Raw genomic sequence first — 16,927 nt, 5'->3', positions numbered from 1 at the left:
CTAAACAGTAGTGTAGCCATTTATTTTGCGCAAGCACAGCAAAGAGCATTCTACAAGCAAAATCAAAAGATAGGGGTGCCCCAAACCAAAAAAAGCAACAACTATGAGACTGGACCTCAAATCCTCAGATCAGCAGCAAATTTGACATGCATGTAGCAGAACGTCTGCTCTTGCTCTGTGCCAAATTTGGGAATATTTGGGCAAAGGGTTTTTGAATTATGTTTTTTTTAAAAGTAACACTCTTTTACCCCCTGTAAAGACACAAATGACGATAAATCTACAATTTATAGAAGAGGGATAAAATACATGGATAAGACAAATTTTGCATATCTGGAAAAAAACAACCCCTTGGGAAGGGATTTTTTTTTTCCTTTTAGGATGATGGAGCCATTCATGGCTGCAATTCAGACCCTTTAATTAGTGCTCTTTAACCCTTAAACTTCTGAAATCACTGCCTTTTTAATAACTTCTGAGAATTCCAAAGGAAGTATTTGCATAGCAGAGCATTCTGAATGTGTCTCCAGTCAGCCCTCAGGGCAGGTGTCTGTCACTTTTAACCATGCCATGGCCTTCCGTGGGAAAGAAAGCATTTAACACCTTCCTGGACACACATTTTTAGCTCCTGCCTATGAAAATATTTAAAAAGCCATTTAAAAAAATAGGTAATAATATACAGCAGATCACTCATCTAAACTGTGAAATAACTGTTTCTTCCCTTTATGGTTCTGAATGATCTCAAAACACATTTTACTCAGTTTACTTGTGAATACGTTTACCCAGTTTACTCATACATTTATGAATCCACATTATTTTCATATGATTTTTAGATCTTATCCTCCCTAAACCACTGTCAGATCATAAATCCTATTTGCACCCATATTTTGTTGTTGTTTAGTCGTTAAGTCGTGTCCAACTCTTCATGACCCCATGGACCAGAGCACACCAGGCCCTCCTGTCTTCCACTGCCTCCCAGAGTTTGGTCAAATTCATGTTGGTAGCTTCAATGATACTGTCCATCCATCTCGTTCTCTGTTGTCCCCTTCTTCTCTTGCCTTCACACTTTCCCAACATCAGGGGCTTTTCCAGGGAGTCTTCTCAAGAGATGGCCAAAGTATTGGTGCCTCAGCTTCAGGATCTGTCCTTCCAGTGAGCACTCAATTTCCATCAGAATTGATAGGTTTTATCTCCTTGCAGTTCAGGGGACTCTCAAGAGTCTCCTCCAGCACCGCAATTCAAAAGCATCAGTTCTTTGGTGGTCAGCCTTCTTTATGGTCCAGCTCTCACTTCCATACATTGCTACTGGAAAAACCATAGCTTTGACTATGCGGACCTTTGTCAGGACCTGCATCCATAGATTATACCACAGAAATTATAGGTCCTTCAACGCATGGCTTTACAGTGGTGCAAAAACATGAAGATGATGGATGGATCCTCATGGATCCACATGATTTTTACACAGGATCTCCCTCATACTACTCTCCAAACATGGGCCCCATCTGTGTCCACAGTATACACCACAGAAATCATGCCCCCCTGCTCATGGCTTTTCAGTGGTGCAAAACACCAGTTTAAGAAAACCCACAGAAGAAAAGTATGCTAAGCTATGTCTGAGTACTATATACTTAGAAGACCTTGGAAAGAGTTGCTGTAAGTTGGAATTGACTTGATGAAATGTAATTAAAGTTATAAAACTGAAGTCACATTTTTGGGAGTAAATGCACACAAACAAAAATGCTTATTCAATTAATAGTTTAGAAATGTAAACTACTGTTAAGTATATATTCTAGCACTTTAGGATGCATAAAAATGAAAGAATAATACATTTCCAAAATGCCTTTGTGTTAATGAGAATAAATTTCTGTTCTTTGTACATGTACCACTTAGTACATGTACCACTGATTGAAAACCACTGGGTTAAGGAAGCTAGGATTCATAAACCAACATCAAGCTATGGGTTCAGTTTATGGTCTGTTACTGATTAAGCCATGGCTTGTTTGCAGAGGTAAATGTGGGCATTACAACAGTCTTGACTTCAACAAACCACATGATAGCTTGTAATGACATCTGAATGCAGTCAATAAGTGCAGAAGGATATTTATGGGTAGTACTCACCCAGGACTGATATCAGCAGGAGATTTACTAAGATTGCAATACTTTTGCTATAAAACTTTTCAACCTTTTAAAGTGTTCATGCAATGAATGCAGTTTTTCGATAGCATAGAATGTGTTTGTTTTTAAAGCCACTCTTTAAATATTTCATTTATCCAGAAAGCCCTATAAGAGTCACTATTAGTCAGCTCTGACTTAATGGCACATAAGAACAAAATATATGAGATAGTAAGTTAACTGTGTATAATTTTCACAATCTTCATCCCAATGAAGGAGAACTTTAGTAGGAAAAAAATAGCTTTTCCTCTCAGTTCCTCCTGTGAATATGATTGACAGTGAGAAAGGATCCTGTTGGATTTTGCTGGAAGGGGTTGCTTTCCTGGGTTCACGTGCCCCTTATAGTGACTGTTTCATCCCTAAACAAATTGTTCCAGCCCAGCCCCCCAAAAAGAATAATTCTGCTGCTTGATCAAAAAGGTCCAGCTTGGGCACAAATTGGAGTGAGGGTGGTTCGCAATCTACTGTCTGTCATGTGATCACAATATAATAGCTTGCACCAGACAGTCATGCCCCAAGTGGTCCAAAATACATTTTATTTCTCTGTCTGATTGCACCCTGAGAGAGCAATTAAGTAAACTGTTATCCCTTTCATACTAACTTCTTTATATCTGCTTCATCTAAAGCAGGCTTGTCCAACCTGCAGCCCAGGTCAGCTCGTAATGCGGCCCAGTGCAATTTTTTATTTTAAAAGAAATCCCAAAGTTTCAAGTTACACTGCTGGCACTTGCGGCCGGAATGTGGCCGGGGCATGTCACAACAGTAGAGGGGGAGAGAGGGAAGGAAGGAGTGGGAGGGGAGTGGAGGGGACATAAAGCCGCCAAAGTCGAAGCTGGCAGCCTCTGCTGTCTGAGATCGCATCTGCCGGTAGGTGCGCTTGGAGCAGGGCTGTGGAGGACGGCTAGGGCTGCCCCCCCCATGTGGCCCAAACCAAATGTATGTGCGGCCCAAACCAAATTTTCATCTTCTAATGTGGCCCAGGGAAGGTGAAAGGTTGGACACCCCTGATCTAAAGTAACATAACATGGTACCATACTATCTTGATAGCACAAAATAACACACAGAAAAAGTTTCTGAATGAATGAATGAATAAATTAAATAGAATAAATGATTTTTAAAGAGAAAAGTGCAATAGTTATTTACATATATTAGCTTAAAATGTTTAGAAAATGTTCTGTGCAGTTACAGCGTATTCCTGTATGTATCTACTCAGAAGAGTCCTGGCAGGTAGATGAATATAACATGAGTGAAGAATTTCAGCATACCAGAAGATGCTGACCTGTGATTCTCTTAATTGCTTGCCACATTGACAGAAGTTGTAATCAACCACCTGAATAGCCAAATGGTTCTCATACCTGGTATGAGATTTTGCAGCTTTAATTTTCTTCATCCCAACTGTAAAAATGTATTCTTTTTATATAGAAAACTAGAAGCAGGGGTAATGGTTCTAAGTGTCATCCTAACATGCCAACTTTCTGTACTCATTTGCTAAGAACATGATTCATTGCTACCACATTTGTTCTTTGTGAGAACCTGGTTGAAAAGTTTTGAGACATCCTTGCCATATATCTGTTCTGGATGCAAATAACTGTCAGATGAGATATTCTCAAAAATATGCAGTGGTTGGAATTAAGTAGCATATTAGTGGCACTGCTAGAACTGTGGCAAGAGACTGGAGGCAACAAGGCCAAGGATGGAAAATGTGTACTGGAGAAGTTACTGAGTCTTGGACTTTGTAATCTGTATTCAAATCCCCTATTCAGCTATACTGCTCGCTATCTCTCAGCCCAATTTACCTCAAAGGGCTGTTGCAAGAATAAAATGGGGTTATGACTTGTCTTTGGAGAAAGGCTGGTAGGTAAATTCTTTGTATAATAAGGTGCTTCTATATATTTACATATTTAATTCATATCTACTTCCTCCCTCAAATGTCACTCATGCCTGCTAAGAATGAAAACCATTCAAATATAAACTATAATATAAACATTTTAAAATGAGAAACAAATCAGTTGAAAGCACAAAAAAATGGTTAAATGAGTAAAAAAAATCTTTGCCAACCAGAACAAGGATGACCAAGAAGGTGCCAGCTTGACATCTCCTGGCAGGGAGCAAGAAATAGCCACAGAGAGGGCTATTTCTTGCAGCCCACTCAAATATGTCTCAACTGATGGTGGTACCAAAGAAAGGCATCCTTCAAAGATCTTACAACCTAGGCAGGCTTGAAAAAAATGAATTGAATCCTTCATATAGCCTGCCCTAAAATAATATGAAAGTTTATAGGCACTCTAATTGCTGCTGTAAACAGTGGTTTATTTAGAGGAGCCAGGGCTCATATGGTTGAGTCCTTGGGACTTTCTGAGTAGAAGGAACTATGACATCACCACTCCCTCACTCCTGACCAGGTTTCCCTGTTCTTTCCTAGCTTACCAGCAGAGTCATCGTAGTAGTTGAGAAAGAAATTAATTTTCCCAGGAATAGTATATTATTGCAACAGAGGGTAGTTTGGATTTGAATGGGCAAGTAAGAGCTACTCTTCATTTATTTATGTTGACCAATCTGGTTGTCTGCATTTTTGGACTCTCCTTAAGAGGAGGTGCCTAGCTATGAAGACTGTTATGATGGGTACCTGCACTTTTTTTTTGGCACTATTTATTTATTTATTTTTATTTTATTATACCACTGCTGGTGCACAATCAATCTAGTTCTGCTAAGAATTTTGCTCCTTGCTTCCTGTAATGTATGCCGGTCAATGGTTTGACTGCAGCACTCTGTAACACCTGAAGTTCCCATATAATTTTAGAGGTTACCCTGTGCAGGGCATGTTACAAATCTAAATAGGATGCATCCAAGGTGTGGCCAGAGGGACACCTCCAAGAACAAATGTAAGAGGTACACTAGCCTTTAGGTGTGCAAATGTACTGCTGACTCATACTGAAACCTGGGCATTGATATTCTAGGTTGACTCTCGGAGTGCACTGAAATACTAAATTATCAGCAAAAAATAAAACATAATAAAAGCTTATAAATACTTGGCAGTGTACACCCAAATTTCTGAAAAAATACCACAAATTAATATATCATGAATAGTAGTGATTTTTTTCCCCTGAAAATGATGAGAATTTGCATCATTGATTTCACTGATTACATTTCAAATACATTGACAACAGCTCTGTTTATTTTCTGAAAAGCTCATGGCAGGTATCACTGGGTTTTTTAAAAAACAATAGCAACATCAACAACAATGGAGTAATGTTAGTGGTTTCTATCTGCAATAATCTAATGCTGACAGAGAGTAGTATTTTATTTAGTAATTAACAGTGTAAAGGGGAGAGAAGCTGTCATGTTGGTTCTTAAGCTGGGGAATGTGATGAAAGATGATATCTCCGATCTCATCCTTTCCACTTGTTTAGGATTGTCAGGATGAGAAATGTCAGCATTATGAAAGCTCAGCTCTGCTCTTGATATGATAAAACCCTTCAAAAGCCAGTCTCTCTCCCTCCCTCCTCCCCTCCTTTCTCTCTCCCTGCTCTTGCTTCTTTTTTTATTTATCCTGTTTTGTTAGATGGCAGAAATATAATTCTTTTCTTTCTTCCTATTATAAGCCACCATTTTTGTTTTATTATATGTTTCACAACCCCTAATGTCCCACTGAAAATTACCTTGTTAAATGACAGTGTTTCAAAGCCATGAATTCTCCCCCACCCCATTTCCTCTGAGGTTTGAAACAGTCAACAGACTGTAAAGAATAAATAATAAAAAAGTATTGATTATTTTGATGACTGTGAGATTCAATTAAGTATTAATTTTGCCCTCCAGTGGACCTATCAAGGTATTCAAAAGGGAGGATTCGGCTTGAACTAAATGCGTACTGAGTGCTTCAGCCTTAAATAGGGAGAAAATGTGTTTACCTACAGTATTTGAAGAAGAGTGCATTGATGCACAGAGTCCAATATTTAAGTGCTGTGCAAATTAAACCCTGGTGACAGTGACATTGTTTTCGGCAATATGAGTATTGACTAAAGAAGTGCATTTGATGACAGTTTAAACTATTTGTATTGATTAACATTTTCATAGATTATCATGTGTCATATCAAATTCACTTTTCAGACATGAATACATTAAAAAAAACCATAGGCAACCATCGACCAATGTGTGAATGGGCACAGGGAACATGCTAACCAACCTACTTGCATGCTGGTCACCTGTTCTCTCCATAAGAACCATTTAGGCATAAACTTAGCAATAAATAGGTGGGGATCACACAACAAGTTTGCTTGTGTGTGTGTGTGTCTCATTCTTTTTCCTCCCCCATTGTCCTTCCGTTTTTGTTGATTTAGTGGCAAAGCAAACAACGGACTGTTTTTTGGACGTCAGAATTTACCCCTTCCACACACACTCTTCGTCTGAATGAGAAGATAAAATAGATTTAGATAACCAAGGAACATTTTTAAACAACATAACATAGCTATTGCATGTATGCATATGCATTGTGGAAGTATAGTGTTCAAAACACAAGAAAGATTGCAAACATTTTGTAAGTATTCTTCACAAGTTTTGTCTTTTAAAACCGTTTCTGTGTGTGTTTAATTTGTCTCTGTGTCTTTTTCTCTAAGTGTGAGATTGTAGACTTTGGAAGCTTAATAACCCAAAGACAAAAGAATAAACCTTTCATTTTCTTTTCTGGATTTTATATCATGAAATGAGTTGCTCCTGTTGTATTTCCTTTTTAAATTGCTATGTAGTGTAATGGGAACATTTCTTTTATTTCTTGTGAAGGCTGATGCTTTGCTTTTGATTTGATTAACACTGTTGCAGTGAAAATGCACTTCTGTTTTGATAGAGAGCTCTAGGACATCCACAAGCTTACAAAGAAAAAGAAAAAATTCAGTGCTGGACCACACTGGCAGTACTCCCCCGCTCCTTGCTGCATTAAAGTAACGAGAGGTGTAAAAACATCCACACAAAGAAGCACATCCCACAATTAAAGCAGTGTTGGTTATGTAGCTTTCACTGAAGTTTTTCTCCAAAGCGTCCGGAATCTCTCACATGCTAGTTGAGCTTTAATAGGGTGGGGAGTAATGGAAAACTCATTGGATCTGTAATAGCTCTTCACTTGACTGCAGCCAGCAATAACAGCAGGAGCAGCCAGAGATAAGAGAAAGAGAGAGAGTGTGTGTATGTCTATGTGTATGTCTGTGTGTGTAAGAGAGAGAAAGGGAGAGAGAGAGGGAGTGAGAGACACAATACGCACACCAAAGCTGCCACTTTTTCCCCCTCACTCTTTCCCCCCCATCCTAGGATCCAATGATAGCTGGACAAGTCAGTAAGCCCTTGCTGTCACTGCGGAGTGAAATGAATGCAGAGTTGAGAGGTGAGGACAAGGCAGCTGCTTCAGACAACGAGCTGAATGAGCCCCTGCTTGCGCCTGTGGAATCAAATGACAACGAGGACACTCCCAGCAAGCTCTTCGGTAAGTCTGTCTAGGTATTTCGCGTTTGGAGTGTTGTTGCCTCTCTGCCCTGGTGCCACAGAATCTGAGAAGAGAGAAAGGAGATTAAAGGCAATGGTATTTGGTAGAACCAACTTCCGTCGTGGAAGAGCAGCCACAAGCTCTCTCTGTTCTGCTTGCTTGCCGGACTGACAAAAGTTTGGTCTGAGAAATGCCATTGCATTGTTGACTTGAGCTGCAATTTGCGAAACACAGTCCTGGGCAGTAGTTCCACAATAGTCCCATGCATATCAGTAGGACATCAAGAATGCAACTTGCGGACAACTAGCTCATAGATTGCTATCTTTTGTCTTTGGAATGTTAGTGTTTGTTCAGAAAAGTAATCTCTTGTTTGATTTTGTTAAGAATTAGGCATATAAATTGAAATTTGCAGGTAGGCAGCCAGAAATCTAGTTTTCTTTTAATTTTTTGGCAACCATATATGAAAATGATTTCTCCGAAAACTCTTAGTCACAGTAAACTTTTCTTAAGAATTTTAAAGCAGGTCTCGTCTTTTTGTCCTGTTTGTAGCTCTTCTAAAAACACTAGAATATTTCTTTCATCTTTTATTACTATGATGTTTAAAAACCTGTTGGGGGTTATTTGGTGTAAGTTTAAACATGATTCATTATGTAGTTTAAATAGAGGAAGGAAATGAAATCTTGTTACGTAAAGATGTATTTTATCAGTTTACTTAGAAAGAAAACAATCTTCCCTCCCAACATGCATGACAGTATACAGTATATATTTTAAACAGCAAGGTTAACAGCTAATGAAAATGTAGCCTTTCAGGAATATTGGTTTCATATCTGAAATGGGAAGAAAGAAGTGTAGCGCTTCAGCCCAGACATCTGTCATTCAAACTAGTGACACCCTGTAAGACAACTCAAGCAACTGTAATCTCTAATCAGAAAAGGGAGCAGAGCATGTTCGGGGGTGTGCTTGAGTGATAGATGTTGATATGCGTCTGTGTTGGAGGAGTACTACATAGTACAATGTGACATTTGGATTCTACAGCAATTGCTTCTGAATGAATCCCTTTTAATTACTTCCACGTGCAGCATTTCAAGAAGGACATTGGGAAAGCACATAACAGGCAACACATATTTTGTATTTCACAGAAATCTTTCTTTTTTTGTGAGAGGATACAACTTTAAAATATGTGAGTTTTTTTTAATCCATAAGAAAACTGAAGAGGCTCAGATGTCTGCATTTTTGATACAGCATGAAGCTGCAAAATGTTTTTTGCAAAAGGTCCATGCAAAATTGATCAAAAGACATGCCTTATCATTTTTAGAGACAGGTAGATGCAAAAAAATAATGTAATAATACAGTATAACACAACTGACCAAATCATTATGGTTGAATTATACAATGCTCACTATAGATTGTCATTATTACTTAATTATAACTTATTAATGGTATATGTTTCTATGTGGGGGGAAGAGAAGAAATTGTCACTTTCATATAGGAATATTTAGCTGCTATTTAATTTAACAAGTTTCATTTAGATAATGAGTCCTTATAATTACAAAAAAATCTACTCAATATTTCAAACTAACTGTAATCAATTTAAGTAATCTTTTGATTTTTCCCTCCTGTCTTTTAAAAGGAAGACAGTAATAAAAGCACCTGCTTTAGCAGTTCAGCAGTCAACACAATTTACTTCAAAATATATTTATACATCAAACTTTTAACACAACTATTATTATTCTAGACTGCTGCTGATTATACTGTATATTTCAGACAAGTTTTATGGTAAAAAGAAAGACCTCCCTAATGATAATTCTCCAGGTTTGGTACCATAGTAGAAGCCCTCTGTTCAGCTTTTGTCAGAATTTAAGATGGTTGTTTTATTCTTAAATAGTTATAGAATTAAATTGCATCAAGTTAATTCCTTTGGGGAACAAATGCAAGGAAAGTGACTCAAGTTAGATGGCCATTATTGGACATGCATTTGAGTTAGGTGACAACTGCTGTGCAACCTCTTTGATTTCAATAGCTGTTAATCCCTTAACAAGGGTAGGTGAGTGTACTCAAAGATAAGGCCCACTGACTCCTGTGCATCTCGGAGTCCCAGACTCTTGCAAGTGTTGAATTTTGACTAAGTGCTTTGTAATTATGAGCTGCAGAAGAGATTCATATCTAAGCTGCTTAGGCTGCTGTCCTGTACATACATACATACATACATACATACATACATACATACATACATACATACATACATACATACATACATACATACATACATACATACATACATACATACATACATACATACATACATACATACATACATGGAAAAACCCTCATTGAACTTAATGGGACTTGCCTCTGAATCTGTAGCATTGCTCTGTTACTGTCCAATCCTATGTACAGCTATTCTTTGTAATTAGCGGAACTTAATCTCATAAATACAGGGTTACAGTCTTTAGCAGCTGCTATACTGATTCCAGTGGTTCTAGGGGAAAAAAATCCATCCCTTCTATGAATATCTTTTTGGCTCTTAGTTTGGGTTCTGCTTTGCATTCAGATTTGTGTGCCTGTAATTTGGGGCATTAAGGAGAGGTAGACAGCTAACTATCTCAAAGATGGGAGGAAGTGATATTGTGTATAGAACACAAGCACACTTCATCAGAAACACTCAGGGAAGGAATGTTCAACATGCATTAGTGTTTATGAAGTGCTTTTGCATGTGTTATAAAGCATCCTTCACAATTAAAACTGTTCAGATATTGTTCTTTTCTGTGAAAGTTTCCCAAGACACTGCTCTTTCTTACAGCAATTTCCAGTTTATAGATGGTATATTATTACATTGTTTTCATTTTATAATTATATTATTTTGTCTTTCGTTGTTTTGCTAAACAGCATTATGGCTCTTGTATAGGGCCTTTAATCTTTGTTAAGCCTATATCTCTTCTTATGAAAGACAAGCAGATGAAATAACGACTGAGGACCTTAGTTTCCAAGTAAAAACATCCTGTCTTGCAGTAGCTCACAGCTTCCCGTGACTGTAACGTTAGATGGTTTTATGTGTTAATATCTGATAGGCCATAGTAGGAAACTGGCATTTTTCCAACAGCAGGTTCAGGTGACAGAGATTCAGGGTTAAGATTGATAGTACTCTTTCTTCTTTCTTTTTTGTTTCTTTTTCTTTTTTGGCCTGTGACGATAATGCAACACACTTTTGGCTTACCTCCAAAATGTACACTTCACTACAAGGAAATCAAAGGTAACAGTTTTTCAAGCTTCAGTATTACTGATCTGAGTTTATTCAGTTCTCGAACAAATGTTAGGCGCTTTCTTATAGATTCTTAGCTAGTTTTAAGCTATTTATATTTCCTAATCTTTATTGTGTGTTTGTGGATGCATATACATGTATGAAAATGCACACACACACTTAACACACAAACACCATCTTATATTTTAAAAGTTCCAGCCTTCTTAAACAGTGAATCCTTAAATTATGCACTCACTAGCTTATAAAAGTTTGCATATTTCCCATGTATATCACTTTTTATGCTCACATGTGAAAACATATCACTAGGATAATTATAAATAGCATTTAGAGTGAGTGTGAAAGTCCAGTTAAAGGAACTTTGTGTTCTGTAAATTGTTACCTCAAGAATAAGATTTTAGTCCACTTGTACATTTATAAAGAGTTATATTATACTAAGGCCAAATTTCATTGAAAAGCACAAGGTTATAGTACTGCATGTTGTTTTAAGTGCTACACTATTTATTCCTGTTTATGCTAGTCTCTTATTCAAAATGTGGCAGAAAGTTTGCTGAATAATTGAATTTTGAGGCAGGCTGCTGTTTGGGGAGTCAATAGGTATGTGTTCAGTTTGTATTTCGAGTTTGTAATATTGACATAAAACATGGTCACTGACAAGGATAAGTGTGGATAAAATCCATAATCCTATTATGCACCTTACAGAATACTTTTAGTCTAATAATCATATTGAAATAAGTGATTATTATTCTTTGACATTATATTTATACACTGTATTGCTACATTTTAGCTTAGATATTTTGCCGCAAAGTGCTTACTTGAATGGGTTATCGGATGTCAAGGTTGAAATCCTGACTCCTCTTCAACCTTGAAGTTGTTGGTATGTAGGTACTGAGTGCTACTTCAGGGAAGAGTATTCTTCCTAATAGCCCTATTAGCACACTCTTGGGCCAAAGTAAAGTTGCATCAGGATTAAGGAGAATCCAGTCTCTGAAGACTTTCAGTACAAGCAACAAACCTTCCTTATTGCTCTGCGCTTCCTGAATGTCATGTTCTGTGTTTTTGTGTCACAGAGAGGCTATTGCCCAGTGTTGATCTGTGGCTGTCACCACAGAACTTTGAGGAGTGAATCTGGCTTTCTGATTCTTAGAAGGAGGATGAGAGGCCCCTTGCACCAGTACTGAAAGCCAAGTGCAAGACAACATAAGAGAAGGGTGTTAGAAGTAAAATGTGGGATTTGAATGTACAACTGAAGTTTGTCAGTAAAACAAAGTCTGGCAATTGAATCAAAATAATCTATTTATTTTTTTTTGAAAATTTCACCAACTACAGGCTGAGAACAATGAGAAGTGGGGGGTGGGGAGGAAAATATATTATATATTAGTCTTCTACAATCCTATTTTTTCTAATTGAAAATCTGTTTCTTATCTTAACATTCAAGTCAAGTCAACTTAATAGCACAGTCATTTTGTAAATAGTAAGACTGCTTCATAGAACTGCACTGTTTTATTTGCTTTGCTTGGTTTGTTTCGGGGAACAAAATGCTATTTTATTGTAACAAACTGGAACACAGATTTTGTCGTGGGATGCTTATAAAACAGTCACCTGTACGGTGTGCAAGCAGTGTAGTGTTTGTTGGTACTTGACTTTGTTTTGGCATATTGATTAATTACATAAAAGTTAGTACAGTATTAACTTTGCACATGTGGAGAAAGCATGGTTATTTATTTAAGACTCAGAGTAATAGAAAATACTAAGATCTAGCATATACCCCCAAATGCAAAGAATGAAACCAAACACTGTCAGATATTTTGAAACACAGGGTGGTTTTTTTTGTGTTAAATGGTGCACAAAAGTCCCTCCAACTTACTTGAAAAGCATAGCTTCAGGAGGCTTCCAGGCTTTGCAATATAACCCTTTTTCTTTCTGTTGCACTGAAGGAATTTTTTTTGCTGATGGAGCCCACTAGGCCACAAGCCACATTACAGCCTTAGGTAGCCAGTTATAGTTTCAAACATTGTGCACCCCTGCTCTAACGAGGTGAGATGATCTATGATGAAATCTGTCCCAAGTTTTGCTTTTTGTTTTTGTCCAAACAACAGTGGGGTTCCCTAAATTGGAAAGGCAGGGATGTCATTTTTAACTTTTCCCACTGTACCATTTGCAATCTAGTCTAAATTACAGTCCCTTGAAACTGCTTGAAACTTCAACATTGGAGATGAGAAAGTTATTTTAAAAAATGATTTACAGTTGCATTTATAAACCTCCGCCCCCAAATAGCTTGTTATTGTTATAGTTGTGATTTTTTTAAAAAGCAGTGCTTTACTTTCTTTGTCTTTCAGGAGCAAGTAAAATACATTGCTTTTAATTACTTTTTAAAAAAAATCTCATCAAAATGGTCCAGAGCCACTTGCCTATGATGCACTTACGCAGTGAGGCCAGGTCTCCCAGCATCTCATTGGATATGTCCTTGTTCTTCGTTAACCATGCACATTAATTATGCCTTGGTTTCCATTGATACCAGTAGGGAAAAACAGAGTTAACCATACATTTACTTCCCTCACAGAAAAGAGTGAGACAAGTGTTTAACTGTCCACTATGTTTTTTTTAAAAAACTTCTATTCTACCAAACAGATGTTTGAGGAAACAGTTTATCCCCAGATATTGGTAGCTATTTATGAGGACTTTTGGATCAGGTATTAGGTCAAAATAAAATGTAAAGTGTGCTTACTCAGTTACTAGGATACTAGTAAACTACAGTATCTAATAGTTGGCTGAAACACTGAAAAGCAGTTGCATAATAGAATATGTACTATGTACATACACATATGTACATATGCTATATATCAGCTACTGTGTGATGCAAAAGAATTGCTTTGTATTGAATGGTTTAATTTGGACATATTACTGTTTTTAGCATTGTTAAGTCATACTGAGTAAGCATGCTTATTTTTTAGTGGGCATCCTTGATGCATAGTGAATATAGAACAGGTCAAAAATGCAGCGCCAGTTTCTCTTAAGTTAAAATATATGAATCATTGGTAATTTGGGGGTTGCTAAAAATAGTTATATAGAAATTTATTGCATGAGAAAAAAATTCAATATAGGGTAGAATTAACTTTTGCATTCCAGGTCAAATCAAGGTGAATGTCAAGCTATGCTAAGAAGGAAGGAGAGAATATATGTACACAGTGGTGTTTAGTGTATGTAATAACTTGATTGTATTCTTTACCATGTGTTTGTGTCTGTCTGTCTCTGTGTGTGCTAGACTAATACTGGCTCTTGTGTTAAGCATGGGCTAGCTTTATATTTCTGTTTGTTTTGTGACACATCAGTTTACTTTTTCTATTAAAGCATTTGAGGAGAATCAGGCATTTGTACTATGGTGATCCTCCCGAGCTGCACAAGAAGTAATTGGTCATTAATATGCAGGAATAGCTCCAAAAAGCAAACAAACCCAAACCCTATTTTGGAACATCAAAAGATGGGAAAATCCACTGTTGGAGGAGAAATGATTTAATCCCTGGTGTTATGGAGGATCTTATAATGTTATGGTGGAAAGTTTGGGGACCAAATAGGATTGGAGGGAAGTACTATGATGAAAGCTTTCCCTATTCATTGAAGACATGCTCAAGAAGATACAAATAATTCATTCTCTTGAGTGAAACACTGCATTTTTATAGTTCCTCCTATGGGCGATATATAACCATGTGAGGCACAATTTAAGTATTTACCTAGAATATGCAGTGTTTGCCTATCTATGAATTTGCCTCCAATACCTTTAACACTAGAGAACATGAGAAACCTTCTGTTCTGATACAGCTATGGAAACACAATAATAATAATAATAATAATAATAATAATAATAATTAACTAATTGAATAAAACAGCACTGTAATTAGCTAATAGCATGTCTCTGGAATGTGTTCTAATCAGATGAGGCAAGCGCTTTTTGGTCTGAAGAACTACTTGCTTCTTTGGCAGTAAGATCACCCTATCTATAAACTTAGGGACAGTCCCCTTGCATACATGAATGCTGTAAACTCATACTTTGTATTATAGTTAAATATTAGAAAATATTGTGGAAAAATATTGAATTGTCACCAATTTTTGCTTCCATCAGTTACAACAATCTGTGAGTTTCAGTCTCCAGCCTTGTACTTTGTTTCCTGCACTTCTCACTAGTTTGCACATCATTTTTGTGAATGCATCTGAGTGGAAAATTGTGGTTAGAATATTTATTTTATAGAAATAAACCAGACATTAATTTCTCTCCCTTTCCTCTGGCTGTGTGCTAAGTCCTTTCCTCTATTCCCTGTACACACATGATTGCACCCCACTGTATAACACCAATGCAATTATTAAATTTGTGGACGATATGACACGATATGACAGTGGTGGGGGTCATAAATAAGAACAATGAGTCTGCTCACAGAAAGGAAGCACAAGGGTTGATACTCTGGTGTAAAGAAAATAATCTTACACTTAACATCAAAAAACCTAAAGAACTCATAATTGATTTTAGGAGGAAGAGAAATGTACATTTACCACTGTACATAAATGGTGAGGAAGTAGAGAGAGTTGGTAGTTTTAAATTTCTGGGCACTTACATCTCAGAGGACCGCTCATGGACTATAAATGGCAACATACTAGTGAAGAAGGCACAGAAGGGGCTGTATTTCCTGAGAATGCTCAGGAAGTTAAATTTATCTCAGCATTAACTTCTGTCCTACTTTCGTAGCACCATTGAGAGTGTCCTAACCTATGGCATTCTGGCATGGTTTGGGAGTAGCTCTGTAGCGGACAAAAAAGCTCTACAGAGAACCATTAAAATTGTCCAGAATATCATTGGGCTCCAGCTACCAACCCTGGATGACATCTTCACATCCCGCTGTCTGAGGAAGTCACACAGCATCCTGAGAGACTCTTCCCATCCTGCTTACAACTTTTTTGAACTGTTGCCCTCTGGCAGAAGATCTAGAACAATTAAGACTCGGACAACACATTTTCTGAATAGTTTTTCTTCCAGAGCTATAATTGCACTTAATAATGAGCTTAAAGACCACCAGTAGTGAATAGTTAGTTGGACAGTGTTACTTAGCCTGTGGTGTAGATGTTTGTACTCTTAGTGGGGGATTTTTAGTGGGTGGGGAGTGTTTGGGGAAATTTTATGTGTGTGCATGTGGGTCTGGTCTCTGGGTGCCTGTGTGAATTTTGTTATATGGGTATACCGTACAATGACAATAAATTATTTGAATTTGAATTTGATTTTTGAATTTGAATCAGTATAAGTGATGCTCTGAGCATCTTGAAGGGAGGAGGGGAAACAATATAACATATAAACAAATAATGAGTCAGTATTATACAGTATATGAAACTACCACCAGAATCTTAACATGATTTCTCAGTCTTGAGTATAGATATTTACAGAACAGAAAACAGCAATATTTAAGAACAGCAAGTCGGGCAATCATAATAAACAAAATGGTTATGAAAACAGGTAGAAATGCAGTTTGCAAGGAAGAATTATACCAGAGGATTTTGGGTTCATAAATTACATATTTTAATTTCTACTTTTTGAAGTGATCATTAAAAACAATAAAATGTGTTTAATCAAAAGTAGGAAAACTGTCCAGTGAACGCTTACCACCTATTATGAAATTGATGTTGCCTCTCTACTTCTTACCACCTAACAGCAGAACTGTGTACCTAGAGGTTAACTACACTGACAGCAAGAGCAGTTACTTTAAGTTCACCCTTGCCATTACTCCAATTTAAAAAAGTAATTAGTTCTCCTTGACTTAGGTTTGATTTTTGGGCCATTCTAGGCAGTAAACATTTTATGTTCCAGAATGTTGCATCATTCTAAGCTGCTGCATGGGAAAATATGACTGTCTTCCCCTGCCAAAGGACCACTTCCCCAGAATGGTGTAGCATTGAGTGTGGTCTGGGAAAATGAAATCACAGCTACCAGGAGGGGATGCAGAAAACAGTTTGGTTGCTGTCACTGGTGAAAGCCATGCCCCTCTGTCTTGAAC

The 16,927-nt window shown here is 37.2% G+C and overlaps 1 protein-coding gene across 3 annotated transcripts in view; it reads left to right on the top strand.

The window, feature by feature from the left end:
• POU6F2 (POU class 6 homeobox 2) overlaps positions 1-16,927 on the top strand; it is a 414,737-nt gene that overhangs the window by 77,226 nt on the left and 320,584 nt on the right. For 2 of the 3 annotated variants that reach the window (XM_078377478.1, XM_073003767.2), the window contains exon 1: positions 7,312-7,636. In XM_078377478.1, the coding sequence (XP_078233604.1) occupies positions 7,471-7,636 (166 nt within the window). In that variant the 5' untranslated portion in view covers positions 7,312-7,470. Of the gene's footprint in view, positions 1-7,311; positions 7,637-16,927 lie in introns of those variants that run through there. The other variant, XM_073003768.2, reaches the window with a different exon arrangement.

The sequence above is a fragment of the Pogona vitticeps genome, chromosome 6 (genome assembly GCF_051106095.1).
Source record: "Pogona vitticeps strain Pit_001003342236 chromosome 6, PviZW2.1, whole genome shotgun sequence".
In the NCBI taxonomy this organism is placed as follows: domain Eukaryota; kingdom Metazoa; phylum Chordata; class Lepidosauria; order Squamata; family Agamidae; genus Pogona; species Pogona vitticeps.
Note: the sequence above shows the minus strand (reverse complement) of the source record. Positions and strands in the feature narration are given on the sequence as shown.